This window comes from Ammospiza caudacuta, chromosome 3, assembly GCF_027887145.1.
Source record: "Ammospiza caudacuta isolate bAmmCau1 chromosome 3, bAmmCau1.pri, whole genome shotgun sequence".
Lineage (NCBI taxonomy): Eukaryota > Metazoa > Chordata > Aves > Passeriformes > Passerellidae > Ammospiza > Ammospiza caudacuta.
In genome coordinates this window covers 100,399,373-100,414,103 of record NC_080595.1, presented here as the reverse complement: position 1 = coordinate 100,414,103, position 14,731 = coordinate 100,399,373, and the positions used below count along the sequence as shown (strand labels likewise).

At 34.9% G+C, this 14,731-nt stretch overlaps 1 protein-coding gene across 7 annotated transcripts in view; it reads left to right on the top strand.

Annotated features, from left to right (window-relative positions):
• ADGRB3 (adhesion G protein-coupled receptor B3) overlaps positions 1-14,731 on the top strand; it is a 444,081-nt gene that overhangs the window by 405,389 nt on the left and 23,961 nt on the right. For 5 of the 7 annotated variants that reach the window (XM_058801298.1, XM_058801295.1, XM_058801299.1 and 2 more), the window contains 5 exons: positions 1,514-1,580; positions 3,701-3,786; positions 7,268-7,366; positions 7,678-7,849; positions 14,097-14,192. In XM_058801298.1, coding sequence (XP_058657281.1) covers positions 1,514-1,580; positions 3,701-3,786; positions 7,268-7,366; positions 7,678-7,849; positions 14,097-14,192 — 520 coding nt within the window. The remainder of the gene's footprint in view (positions 1-1,513; positions 1,581-3,700; positions 3,787-7,267; positions 7,367-7,677; positions 7,850-14,096; positions 14,193-14,731) is intronic. The other 2 variants (XM_058801300.1, XM_058801296.1) reach the window with 1 other exon arrangement.

Sequence of the window (14,731 nt, the reverse complement as noted above, 5' to 3'; positions counted from 1 at the left end):
TTAATTTAGGACCCTTTTTTCAGCACAGGTAACTGAAGTTATTTTCAAACTACAATTCATCAACAACTGTTTTTATGAACTGCTGTTTCTGTCTCCCATTAACATGAAAATTTTAATTACAAGTCCTGATTACTCTAAGTGGTCATCTTCACTAAGTTTGAAAGTTCATACTGGTAAGGAAGTGCTCTATGAATGTGCACTTCCCCCTCTCAGAAGTCTGTGTTCCCAGACTGACAATAATAACCTAGCTTTTGAAAAATAGTAGGAAAAACTGCAGAAAAATTTGAAAGCATTTTTCTTTGACATTGCAAAAATAAATTGAACATTAGTGTTGTAGGTGGTTTTAACTGTGAAGCAGATAGGAACTATTTGCATCCTTTTATCATTCCAGAATTTAGCACACTGGTGCTGTTGCATTCACGTGACAGTTTTCACATGGCTTCATTGCAATGGAAAATGCTTTTGTTCCTTGCAGTGAGAATACCAGCCCTACGAGACCATTAATATTATGGTGTGTCTGCATTTATTGGTTTTGGAAAGTGCAAAAGCACTAATGGAAAATAAAGGAGATATGCATGATTCTGATGTGAATGTTTCTGGATATGAAATCCAATTAAATTATTTGAATGTATATGCTAGAGTTTCCTCATATGTAGGTGTGATCATGCATTCAAATAAACATGCTCTTCTTTGAATGTGTAATCACCGAAAAAATAGCACAGCTGCATTTACTTCAGTGTGTGTAGCTCCTGTTCTTCTGCAGATTTGAAAAGCTTTACATCATAGTATATCAAATATTTAGAATTTGATTCTGTAAGTGCTCTGTGTTTGGAAATCTGATGGTTTTTAGTGAAAACTCTGATGCAGAATGACAAACTCTTTGAGATTAGGAGGTCTCCAGAAAATACAGTTTTCAGATGCTTTAAAATATACATTGAAATTGTTTGCAAAATATTAAAAGAATTCAGAACAGATAATATATCATAAATTATTTTTCTCTAATGGACATATTATCTTTAAGGTGTAGTTCTAATAGCAATTATTAAATGACAGGATATGTAGAAACCTGTTTTTTTCTGAAGTTCCATATTACAGGTGCTTGACCATTTCACCACTTTTAAGTATAGAAATATCAGATATGGTAAACTAGAAATGTTTCTAGATGCCTATTTGGCAAGGCCTGTTCAGTTAACTTATCATACATGATTAGAGGAGATTCGATAAATTTTTGCAAACTCACTTTCTGTTTTGGTCTTTATACATTTTGGCCATTTCAGTTTATATATAACTCATGTTAAAGATTTTGAAATGTTAACCACTGATAATGGAAATATCTTTCACTTCTGTCTTTCACTATCTCTACTTCTTCATATCAACAAAACAGTTCTTTTTTGTGTGTGCATATGAATCTCATACGTCAGAAAAATATGCTGCATTAATTATTAATGCTCTCTTGACAGTGTGTTACGCTTATTTTTAATTTGTGTTAGTTCTTCTCTAATGTTTTTTCCAGCTGCTGGCTGTCTCTGGAAGGAGGGCTGCTTTATGCTTTCGTTGGACCTGCAGCTGCTGTTGTCTTGGTAAACATTAATCTAATTCCCACTATCTTTGTATGAAATAATAGAAAGTGCTATGTCCATTATAAAGCTTAGATATACATCAGCTATGCATTTTGCTGTAAATACGGAGATCATTGCTGTCTGTTTAACATACCTTCAGTATTTTGAATGCATGATTCATTTGATTATATCACTTCTTTATACCAATTATCTCTCCATGTTTACACAGTAAGCTGTGAAAGAGTAATGTACCGATTAGTGGCACAGAAAACTTGTTACAGGCATCACTGAGTTATTATCAGCAGCATCTACGCAATTGTCACTGCCTTGTGAAAGTCAGTGACAGTCTTGATAGAGTGCTGCTTGGCAGTGGATTGCTGTGCCAGCAAAAGCAACAGAAGGAGTGGAACCTGCCAGCAAGTTCTCCATGGCTACTGTTTTTTAAGGCAAAGAAAAAATTTTCATAGCTGGGAAATGTTACTCGTCTGTGTATTGATCTTCCACATCTCTGGACGTGCATTCAGGTGTAGGATTCATTTCTGCCTAATTGTAGCTATCTGCAATGTAGATTTCTGCATCTAAGTCAGTTATCTCAGCCATATTTCATTGTCAGTGAAGAAAAATACATACTTTTAGAGATCAAATCATCAGAAGTGTTTCAGCTGTCTACTTCAGGGTAAGATGAATTACATCCTACCTGTGCCATTGGCTATCAGACATCTGCTCTGCAGTCTGTATGGAGTTTTTACAACAATTTATTTAGCATTTTTCCCTTACAGATTTTGAATCTCATCCTCTTCCCACTCCAGAAATTTTATACTGTGATAACTCTATCAGCACTGGTTATTTCTGGTTTTCTCTTGTAAAAGAGAATCAGTCCTATTAGTCACCAAAGATAAAGCTATTCATCTACGTGAATTTTCCTGAAATGGATGTTTACTACTCCCATGGAGTTTGTCTCATCATTGCCTGGAGTCAAGCCAGGATCCTTTTGTACAACTCACAGTCCCTGTCATGGTAGAGGAGCCAAGGATGTTTACAAAAAGCCCGTTATAATTTTCACATGGAAGTAACTGTATGTTCTCTGTTTAATTGGCAAGTCTTTGTTCGGAGATGTTGGAAGTTCACAGTGGCAGTTTGCCCTACCATTAGCTGGTAGCTGTGCAAAGGAGCTGTTCTATGCAGCCACTTAAGCCTAAGTGTTTGAAGCCAAAGAATTATATAACACCAGCTGAAAAATGTTAATGCTGAAAATAAAGTTGAAAAAGAATTGGCAGGGCAGACTAGCAACAATTAGGTATTTTGGCACAGGTTTTGAAAAACCAGTTTGACAGGAAGAAAGGATTTTCCTTCTTTAATAAATTTTAAAAAAGGAACATTAATAGATTCAAAAATTGGTATTACCTATTTGTAGGGCCATGCAGAGACAGGTTAATAGAGTTCAGTTCAATAATACAAATGGATAATAACAGTCATTAAGTTGTCCATTAAATGCCATTAATATGTCCATTAAGTGCCAAAGTCCGACAGCTGAAACGTTTAAGTCTTTTTTAGGTTAGATCTTCAATCCATGTTTGTGATCATAATACCATTTACTTTAGTGGGGCTAAAAAGACATCCCAGGAATTTATCTGGTCCACAAAAATAGTAAATTGCAGCCAAACTGGCATTTTGGTGAATGACATAGACAGTGATTTAGGTGCAGGAAGATATGGAAAACCACAGGCAGGTTCTGCATAAGTGGGAACACCCACATGGGCCATAAATGTTTAAAAAGGAACTATGCTGTGCCCTGTGCAGGGAACTCAAAGTGCAGTAGTTTTCCTGGAATAGGATATATATTGGTGCAATTAAAACTGACAAAACATTAAAGTTATATTAGTCAAGCTTCTGGCCATCAGACATGTACACATATACAGTTTGATACCAAGCATAATTCAAGGTCCCAAAACGAGCCTGTTGCAGTGTGTGTGATTATGTCACCTTTTTATCACAACCTTTTGATGTGTTCAGGGACATTGCTACAGGAATGCTCAGAAATGTAAGAGGAGGCATTTTGCTGGCCTGTAATACAATAGAGCCAGGATACAATATTTTATTTTAGACAATGAAAGATCAACTGTTTGTTTTCTGTTTGACAGGTCAACATGGTGATTGGCATTTTGGTATTTAATAAACTTGTTTCCAGAGATGGAATCCTAGATAAAAAACTCAAACACAGAGCGGGGTAAGCAACAGCTGGGTTATTTTAAAGCATATTAAAATTTTATGACCAGTTTTCAATAACAGATATGCAACACAAATTCTTTTGATTGTGCTATGAACTTTTATATCAGTGTAACAGTGTTTCTAACAGGTTCCAATAATCTCAAAAGCTGCTGTTGCATTATCCTGAGGGAATGCAACTCAAAAAGCTAAACAAAACAAAACACAGGTACAACAGTATTAAGTTAATAAGAATGAGGATTTACAAATCTGAGCAGAGGTTTCACAAGATGGTTACATTTGTAAAGCTGTTGTAGTTAGGATAACAGTTTTGTGAACTGTGTGTACTGAAGGAACTGATTACTTTTGTCTAGCTGTCAAATTTAATTACTGTGGGAATAAATGTTATTCATTTGTTTTAATAGTTATAAAATGTATTTTACAGCAATATACCTCTTACATAGGTCAATGTTATTCTGCCATTTTGACTACATTAAGAATTTGCCTTTGTTGTTGCATCTACATAACATCTACATAGGTGTATTTTCTAAATTAGTGTAAAAGAACATCATAGTAAAAAATTCACATAGTTAGAGTTAAAAAAGAAAAAAAACATAAATGTGTCTTATTGATTACTTACTTGTATTTACACAAAAATTCTTTATTATCAAGAGAAGAAAAGATTATGACAGTGATGGTATCAGAAGCTGTTATAGAGTGGGTGACAATGAAGTACTGCAGCAGCAAACCTATATTCATTGCATATTGGAGAAAAATATTTCACAACTGCATCATCACCTTCCCAATGCTTATGAAAGTGTATTTAAACTCTAAATAATGATTTTTTACAGTTGTATTTTCTAGTATTGTATTTTGGGCCAGGTTGTAGTTTAACTCCATCAATATCTGAGTTTTTAACAATGATAAATGATGGTATTTTCATTTTTATGTATATTACTGCTATGGGCAAAGTTGTTGCAGATTCACTTTTAATTATTTTAAAATTACATTATTACATGTAACTAACAGTAGCATTCGTAATAAGTTTGATGAGAACACTTATAATAAATACTTTAGCTGGTGTCATTTGCATTTCATGTTAATGCAGTCAAGTATTTCTGGTTATCAGTTCTTCCACCATCATTTTGACAAACATGTACCAAACCCTGTATTTTTATTTCTTCTGTTTTCATCTGTTTTCATTAGAAAGTAATAATTTCATGACCTTACTTTTGTCTACATTGCTCCATCAGCATTCTGAACTCTGTAATAACACTAGTGAAATCTAGATTATTATAAAACTACCCAAATTATTTCAAAAGTAGCAATGACTTAGTAATCACCAATTCAAATTCACATATGCTCTAATTTCAGTGATATATGGAGCTGGAACAGCCACAGGTTTGGCTTTGTAAGTTTTGTAGGGATATTCAAACTTAGATTTAAGTGCTTTTGGTTTGTTTTTTTTTCCTCAAGCTACTCAATTGTAGGCTATAGAAATCTATTTGCTTATACTTTATTTTCTTGATGAAACAAATAGCTTGTTTTTGAATTGTGCAAATTAGTAAAGAAATATTTTATTTTAAAATAATCTATCTTTAAAATAAATGGATAAAGAATCATAGATTGTTCTATTAGAAATAACCCAGCTATTTTGGGAAAGGATGTAGATACCCTGATGAGAAACAATCTTAATTTGTGTGATATTATGAGATGGTGGCTTAGCAACAGCATTCCTTGATACTACTTGGCAGATGACATCTCTTGAGTCATTCTTTAGGGCATAAAAATTGGTTCATCATTTAATCCCCTCTAGAAAAGTGATTGTCACTCATTCCTCAAGTATCTTTTGCCAGCCATTCTCAGGAAGGCAACTTCATTCTTCCTGGCAAACACTGAACTTATATTTGTCAGAAGTTTAGTCAAAAGTTCAGTCCTAGGATTTAAAGCAAGTGAATGGGGCAAAATATACTAACTCCAAATACTTATATCACCTTAATAAGCATATGGAGAATCAACAAGTGGAAGAAAATATGTTGATGGATCTCAATCACAACCTCAATCTTTTTCCTGCTAAAAGACGAAGCATATACAAATACCCAGGCTGAACATTTACATTTGGTTTAGACACACATTAAGTTCCATTATTATTTTCAAGATCCAGAGCAGTTTTGTAGAGGTAAAGAGAATAATTCAGTCTAATAATGCGGAAGCACTGCAAGGCAAAGACAGAAAGTACTTTCACAAGCTTAGTTCATACTTACCCAAGGCATTTTTCTAGTTCATTCTTTAATCTATATTTTTAATTGATACCAACTGATGTGGATTCACTGAGTTATTTTCTCACCCTAAAATCATCTTATAAAAGGTCTTGGTTCTCACTGTTTTCTTACAGTGAGATATGTGAAATATACTTTGCAATTTTAGTAGAAAATCTTCATTTAGTTTTTCAAAGTGGAAAATACTGGAGTTCAATGTTGTTTTGGACAGTATGTTAAAAGTCTTGTGAGTGCTGGATTTGGCAACAGCAAAGAGTTCAATTGGTTGAAATATCTGGGAAAAAAAAACCCCAAAATATTACTTATCTTCACCATGCTGACCACTTTCCAGCTGGAAATAAGTAAAACATCCTTTCTGTCAGCTATGTCACATCTTATTCAGCTGTGGTTACTCCCATTTCTGATAGCAGAAAGAGAAGGAATAGGAAAAATATTTATTAAGTTGATTTGAGAAGCTGATTGCATGCTGTATGGAAAACTTAAATTCCAGGTTTTGTCCTTTAACTCTTCTGACAGGTGCAGCGGTACAATTGTCTATACAAAATGCTTTGAGTTTAATGCTTGTGTACTGTGTTGTATTAAAAGGCAAAACAGGTCACCCTTTTTTGGTACCAACTGATACTTATTTCATCAGATTCCATATGTTTCAAGCCCTGTATTCAGACCTTCACATGACATGAATAAATCTATTCCAGATATTAATGGGCCATGCAGGTCACTAATAAAAATCTGTCTATACAGTATGGACATACTGATTTGAAGCTTGAATAAATTTTGCAGGTTTCTTTCCCTATTAATGTTCTGTAATGGTCCATAGTTCATACTTCTCTTTTAAGTGACCTGTGCTCTTTCTCAAACATGTTTGGATGCAACAGTTTTTCATCAGGTCTGAATAGAGGGATTTCACTTTTTGTGTCTATATTAGCACGTGCTTATGTTTACTTCAGTGTACTGAGCAGTTTTTGATCACATTTGGGGCCTTTTTTAGATTAAGTGGAAGAAATAGAATTTGCATGTAATTAAGCCCCATAACATTAACATGTGAAGCTAACAGTAATGTAAAGTATGAAATACAGTTTTGCAACAATATAGAGCATTCATATTGAATAAGTCTACTTACTTTTTCTGCATGACATCATATTTAAAAGCTAAATTTCAGTAGCAACGTTTTTTGGTGACAATTCAATATTTTGTTCTTTTTGTGGGTGTTCTGTTTGTTTGCAGTCAGATGAGTGAGCCTCATAGCGGTTTGACGCTCAAATGTGCCAAGTGTGGAGTAGTTTCAACAACAGCTTTGTCAGCCACCACCGCCAGTAATGCCATGTTAGTCCTGATCATTTACATCTTCTTGTTACAAATCTTATACAGTGCATGTGAGACAATAGTTTGATTATGACAACTGTGTTTGCTAACACTGAATAAAGTGCTAAGCACAATTAAATACTTTTTTAAAAATTGCAAATGAGTTTATTAACTGAATACAGGATATTCTTTAGAATGTAAAGTACAACTGTTACATTCTTGTCTATGATTTTCAAGTTAAATTGATAAAGTGACATCCTTAAATACGTTTTATTTAATGGTGAGCTTTTAATATTTTTTTCAATATGCTGCTTTTCTCTTTTTTTTAATAGGGCATCCCTTTGGAGCTCCTGTGTGGTGTTGCCACTTCTAGCACTGACTTGGATGTCTGCAGTTCTGGCCATGACAGACAAAAGATCAATATTATTTCAGATACTTTTTGCAGTATTTGATTCATTACAAGGCTTTGTTATTGTCATGGTCCATTGTATTCTCCGAAGGGAGGTGAGAAATGGCTTCCCAGTTTTCCAAAGGGCTGTGCTCCTGTTAAAGTCTCAACTGCTCTTTAATGTTATATACAGCTTGCTCTGCAGAAATATATTTCATAGAAAGAGAAAAATAATTTATAGTGACATGTATAGGAACAAGTGAAATAGAGAAAGAACAAAAGGGGAAGAGAGGGGAGAGATAAGTTAATTCCAAGTGCAAAATATCAGTATAAAACTTTACCAACTTAATTCAAGGTGTCTTTTAATCAGTCCCAGGTACAGTTGATTTCTAAGTGTTAGTCTTTCCCAATGAGTACAGGAAAAGACGAACATGAATGCCCTTCTTAAGTCCTATCAAAAGCTATAGATTTTTCACTCTCTAAACCAGGACCAAACACATTTTTTCAGCTTATACTGTCCCTGAAAGAGGGCACAAGGAGATGATGTGTTATGTTGGTGAAGATCTACCCTTTCAGATCTACAAACTCAGGTACATACTAAAGTTATGGAGACAGCAAGGATGAAGACAGATGAGTGCTGTGAGAACAGCAAGGACTAGCAGTACCCTGGACTGCCCTTCACAGCTCAGTGCCACCTGCCACAGGATTCATCACCACTGAAATCTGATGGCAAAGCTCCTACACAGGTGCTCTTTAATCTGGCTCTAGTGACAGCTTCTCTAACCTGCCTAACCTGCTAACTAACCCCACATTTTATTGAGATGGGTTTGAGAGCCGTGGCATAAAGCTTTGTTGGCAGGTCTGTGGTAATGGGGCTCTCCATCAAAAATGAGCAGGTGGAGCTGGACTGGAGAGTAGTTCCTGGTCCATGGGCATACCTATGTGCTATTCATTTATCAACTTCAGGGTATTTACCACACTTGTAAACCAGATTATAATGTCCAGCATATTTCCCTGGGATGGGCAAGAGTTATTTGAAAACCTCAGGACTAAAAAATAACTAAGGAAAATGTTTCAAGACAGGTTTGTTCTCAATGCTGAGTGAGGAATCTCACACAGAGGTGTCCCTTTTCACCACTGACACCCTTTAAACACTGAATTTCAGTATATTAATGAACAATAAATATGAGTGATGTAATTTATTCAATTCTTTCAGCATTGTGCCACTTTGCATGAGATTTATATCACTGTCCTTCACAGTATGCATATGTGATTATCTTATCAAATAATGAAGTTTTCAATGTTTAAAGAAAAAAATCAGTGTCTTGCAAAAATTAGCACCTTACATTGTGCTGAATCTTTCTCACTTTAATCACTCTGTTAAGAGTGATGAACTTTTGTATTTCTTGGTTTATCAGCTCTCATATTGGGAGGGGCTTGCCTCATTTAATACCTTTTCTTTTTTTCTTCCTTTGACTTTTGTTTAGGATAAAAATATGTGCAGAATAAGAGATAATACTCAAGAAAAATCTATTTTATGTAGAACTGCCTTGCAATACCCTTATTTTCTTCAGTAATTTCTTTCCCAATATGATTTGCATCTGAGAAAGAGGGTAGTCTCATCTGTAAATCTGAAAGCACTCATTTCAAATATTCTTTTGGTATAATGGTAAGACACTGCATCTATTTTTAGTAGAAGAGAGTGGTTTCATACTGGTTTTTCTCTCTCTGAAATTTTTGTATCCACTGGGATTTATTAATTAGCCTAGAAAGGACATACAAGGTCCCAATGACTGTCCTATGGAATAATTTTTATTTTAAAATATATACTTTTTGCTCAAGGTTGCATGTGAAAAATTCAAAACTAAGGCATTATGAACAACATTATCTTTCACAGTCATAGAATATTGTCAGTAAGAAGAGATCCATAAGGATCATTGAGTCCAACTCTCTGCTCCTCACTAGACTACCTAAAACTAAACTATATGACTAAGAGTTGTCCAGACACTCCTTGAACTCTGACCATGGCTTGGAGCCATGACCAAGAAGCTTTTTTGGAAAAAAATGTATTTTGACTGTTGATGAAAGATTAATATCAACAGATATCTACCAAAAAATCCCTAAGCTTTGAATTAAAGATGGATTTCCTAGTCTAATGGCAGCTCTTTGCTGCAAATGCTTCATTCCCAGGCAATACTTCAATAATGTTGAACATTTCATAGAAACATTCTTGTCTGACTATATTCACAGGTAGGACTGTGGTAATTGAGGTGGAATTAGTCTTTTCGATATGTAAACTCAATTTTCAAATTCGTAGGATACCTTGACTGGAACCACTTTTAGCTCACTGTTTCTAATGTAAGCAATATGCAAAAATATCAACTTATAAGTATGATTCTTTTATAGGAGAGGAGGAATCTTTTCTTTAGATTTATGTGTAGGAAATCAGCTAGTTATGGTTTATTTTGTTCACTGCTCATTTAGCAAATCACACACACACACAGACACACACACACATATATATATATGTATATATGCAAAGAATCCTTACTCTATTTAACAACTAACAGAAGTTGCTCCAGCAAGGCAGTCTTAGCAGTTACACATTGCAGTTCTAACATGGAAATTCCTGAAGAAAGGCATTTTATAAAGCAGCTAAATAATCTATTTACAGGGTATTTTTAAAAAATTGCCTCATGAGACGACTTGCCAGTGAGGCTCAGAAAGCACCAAGGTTTGATAAGGTTCTGCCTTGTCAAAATGGAGGAGACATTTCTTCTTCAGCCATGACAACTTAGGCAGAAGTAAATGTACAGAGACAACTTACTCACTAATCAGCAGATTATCTGCAGCCAAAATTATGATAGTGGTGTTGGTGGAAGACAAAGAAGCCTAGGTATATTGCTGATTGAACTCTCTTTGACAGAACACATTAAATTTTCTTTAGTCCTCCAGATTTAAATTGCAAACTGGTCAATACACTTGAGGAATTAATTAAGGAAATATTTTTCATATGGGAAAAAAAATTCATAGAAATTTCTTCAAGAAGCATGAAGAAGTTCTAGTTGATGCTCTTGAATCAATATTAATTTCAAACTTATTTGGTTCAGTTTGTAGCAGCAAAGTCAGGTGTCTACTACACAGAGAGAGATGTAAGTCCAGTAAGTTATGTTTCAGTCTGATTCTGGAGTCTGGCTTTCCAGCTCCAGAGACCCTCAGGTGAGTACAGGCCAAGAGAGTGGCCATCATGCAGAGTGGGCAATGCCATCTTTGCACTGCACATGGTGCCTCCCAGCTGAAAGAATAGTCTGGTACTTCTGGTTGTCTGCAAGAGCATTTAGCTCTGCCAGTGCCTGTCAAGGAAATCCTGCCAGAATATTTGTCACTCTTGATGACAGCTAGAAAGCTATCTCAGTTATAGCCTATAAGATTGATCTAATATTTATAGCATGCCAGCACAGGCAAAACAATAATTCTGACTGTCAGGGGGAAAAAAATTTGGGGAGGAATATATCTCCATAAAATTCAAGCAAAGAGGACAGCCCTGCTTTACTATGCCTTTATTGTCGTTACATCACAAAAAGAGACAGACTTCTACAATTAAATATAAAAGCCGCTTTTTATTCTCTTAGTTGTATTGACATAAAGATAAATGATGGAAATATTTGTTACTTTCTCTAACACACTGTATTGAACACCTTTTGTGACAGAAGCTGGGTTAGGAAGCCAGGGATTTTTACCAACTGAGATGTACAAAGAAGAGACCTAAGTGATGTGTCATCTATTTCTCTCCACCATCAATTCAGTGTTTTTTGGAAAGGCATTAAATCTTTCTATACTTACATTTCCTAACTTCAAGAAAGAATATGATACTTTTTAAGCATAAGACCTTTAATAGACTATTTGGAAATTTTGGAAGAAAAATGCAAAGTAGTTAGATATTATTGCTTCGTTTTGCCTTCTTGTCCCAGAGAGCCTAGAGCTGTTCTTTTATTTTTTCTCACCTTCCTGTTTCAACACCTAACTGGGCATTGGAAGATGGTGATGGATGTGTAACAGAACAATACCAGGGGTCAGCTTTGAGGCTTATCTATCTCAGCAAAACAATTTGCCTGATCTGCCTGAACACAAGATGCTTTAAAGCTGATTTGAATCGCGCTTACTAACTTATGTTAATGCTGGTGATGGGAGGAACCCACATGTAATTTTTTCTTTAGCTGTGCTCTGCAGCGTAGAGAGCATTTGGATTAAATTCATCGTTGGCATCTAGAGCCCACATTTCAGAATTGCAGGAGAAAAATAAAAAGTACATGAGTAGGGCAAGGGTAAGTTATAAAAGCTTGGAGCTGGTTACTGTTGCTAAGGAAACTACTTCCCTGGTATCTGCACGTTCATCACATCTGTCTCTCCTTCTCTGCCTGGTTCTAAGAAAATCTTGTAACTTGATGTTAAAAGGCAGGGGAGAAAACAAGATTATGTTTCAAAGTAAAATGTAAAGACAGCACAATCTTTACATACTCAAACAACAATTTTGAACAAGCAGTTTAGAAGAGCAAGTTGATATTTAGAAAGTTCAACCATTTTGATTCTGACTTGGGTGAGGACATCTAAAAATTGAAACATATGTCAGTATCCTGGATAATGCTACATTTTACATTCTGTTAACATGTTCAGATCATATGTTGCTTGCACTTCAGAAGCACTGCAAGAAACATGCACATTCAAGAGGATCCTAAAATCAAGATTCACTGCTTTAATGTAGAAGGCACTGAAAATATGATGTGAGATTCTTGAGATTTCTAGACGTTAGAACTGGGGAACATCCATGAACAAAGAGTCCCAAAAATTAGGAGGCCCACTGTAGGAGGCCCAGAGTGGACTGAGATAAACAGTATGTTCTGAAGTAACTGCTTTGGAGTCAAGCATCATGTGCCTGGAGATGAGATTCAGCACAGCTGGGGATGCTTTGAAGAAAGCATTTTTTATTATATTTTGTGTCAAATCACTGTGCCAGTGCTTATCCAAGAGTATAAAACTCTGAAGTGTGACCTAACTTTAGCATTGATAAAGTGAGAGAAGACTTGGACTAAATTTGCAGCAACTGGGAGATGCCAAATCAAATTAAAATCAAAAACATGGAAAACCAAAGCAAGTGTAGTGACCTAAAATCACAATCTGAGTTTCAATACAGCACACTTTAAATTACAACGTGTGGTAAGTCTTGGTGTTTTGAAATCAATCCAAACCTTCCCACCTTGCTTCGTTCTTCCTTCTGCCCTATTTTTGCTCCCTCCACCTGTAGCAGTCAATTACCAAGACTGCAAAGCACTCCTATTCATTTAAGGGTTGAGCCCTTAATGAAATGTTTGCTATTTGGAATGTTTTTAATTTCATTTTTGCTTTTGTGATAGCTTCTCAACAACTCACATTAGAATACGATACATTTAAAGGGGACTGCCTCTCACCAGCAACAATTGATGAATTATCCTCTTTTGCTGTTCACAAAATGTCCACAAGTAGAAGACAATTTTATCCCTTTTAATTATTCTGAATAAGACATCAAGTAATTTTTACAGATAATAAATGGAATGTAGTTTTTTATAGGCATTTCATTCATAGTACTTTTTATATTTGAACAAGAAATTGGATCACCCAACCAAGTTGTTTCCCAAGTCACATCTTGCTTTTGTACTTTCAAAAAATCTGTCTATGTGCAAAAATTCCACTTTTCTTCGTGTGCTCACATTGAAGATACTTCTCTCATCTGGAGAATTTTACTCCTAGAAGATGCATTAGATTCCCTGTACATGGAGCTAAAGATTATTATTGGAATCAGTATTGTCTTTCAAATAGACTTATTCTTTAAAGTACAATTAGGAGATTACAATACTTGTTAAGAACTGATTTCAATAACTGTCTGGTCACACAGTAACTGTAAAAAACTGTCTTTCAAGAATAATACATTTATCAAGAAGAAGATACACTTTATCTTGCAATATTAACAGTTAACAGTACGTCTATTAATCTTGTTATCAGACATCTACCAAAGTGAATAAGACAAAGCCAAATACTATCACCAAGACAAATGTGGCTTAAATACTATATAATCACTGTCTAGTAGCTAATTCTGGCCATACATAAAACTAATTCTGTGGTCTCTGTGTGATAGACTGACAAATTTATAGCAGCCAAAAAGTATAACAAATGTATCAAATGACAGAAATAGCCATTTATGTTTATTGCCTCTGATTTATGAAGTGGGCTAAAGAAAAGTCATGCATCATATTCCATATGATTTAATTTAATCTCTACTAGGAGTCTACAATGTTTCACAAGAATCAGTATAAGATATTTTCTTCACAGGTTCAAGATGCATTCAGATGTCGGCTAAGAAATTGCCAGGATCCAATCAATGCAGATTCTTCAAGCTCTTTTCCTAATGGACATGCTCAAATCATGGTTAGCTTTTATTTTCTTCTTTGACTATGAATTTAGTATTCCTAACAGAAAGAAAAACTTACTGTGTTGTACGTGACAAGTTTGTATAGCTGAAATATTAACACCTAAGCAAAAGACTGTTGACGTTATTATCTGCTTGCTTAAATATCTTAGCTAGTTTTAAATTATTGGTGTGTTTATTTAGTGGAGCACAGTGAGTTGGTATCTTCCACCAGTGTTCTGTAGGACAAAAGAATCTTAAATTAGAGAATAAAAAAGAATTTAATAATATATTGTGACTTTTTCTAGTGTTGCTGTAGAGTACTGATGCATTTCCCTTCATGAGGTCTTGAAAAATGTTCTCAAACAAGATAAGGAGAAAGTGCTAGACATTCTACAGGGGGAACCTATTTAGTGTGTTAAATTAAGAGATAGTGAATTTTGCTAATATTATTAGGTAATGTATTAATACAACATAGTGGTCTCTTCACTTTGAACACCAGTTTGTCATTGACTATAATGGGGTCAGAATCAGGCCCTAAAGACATGCAAGGCTCAGC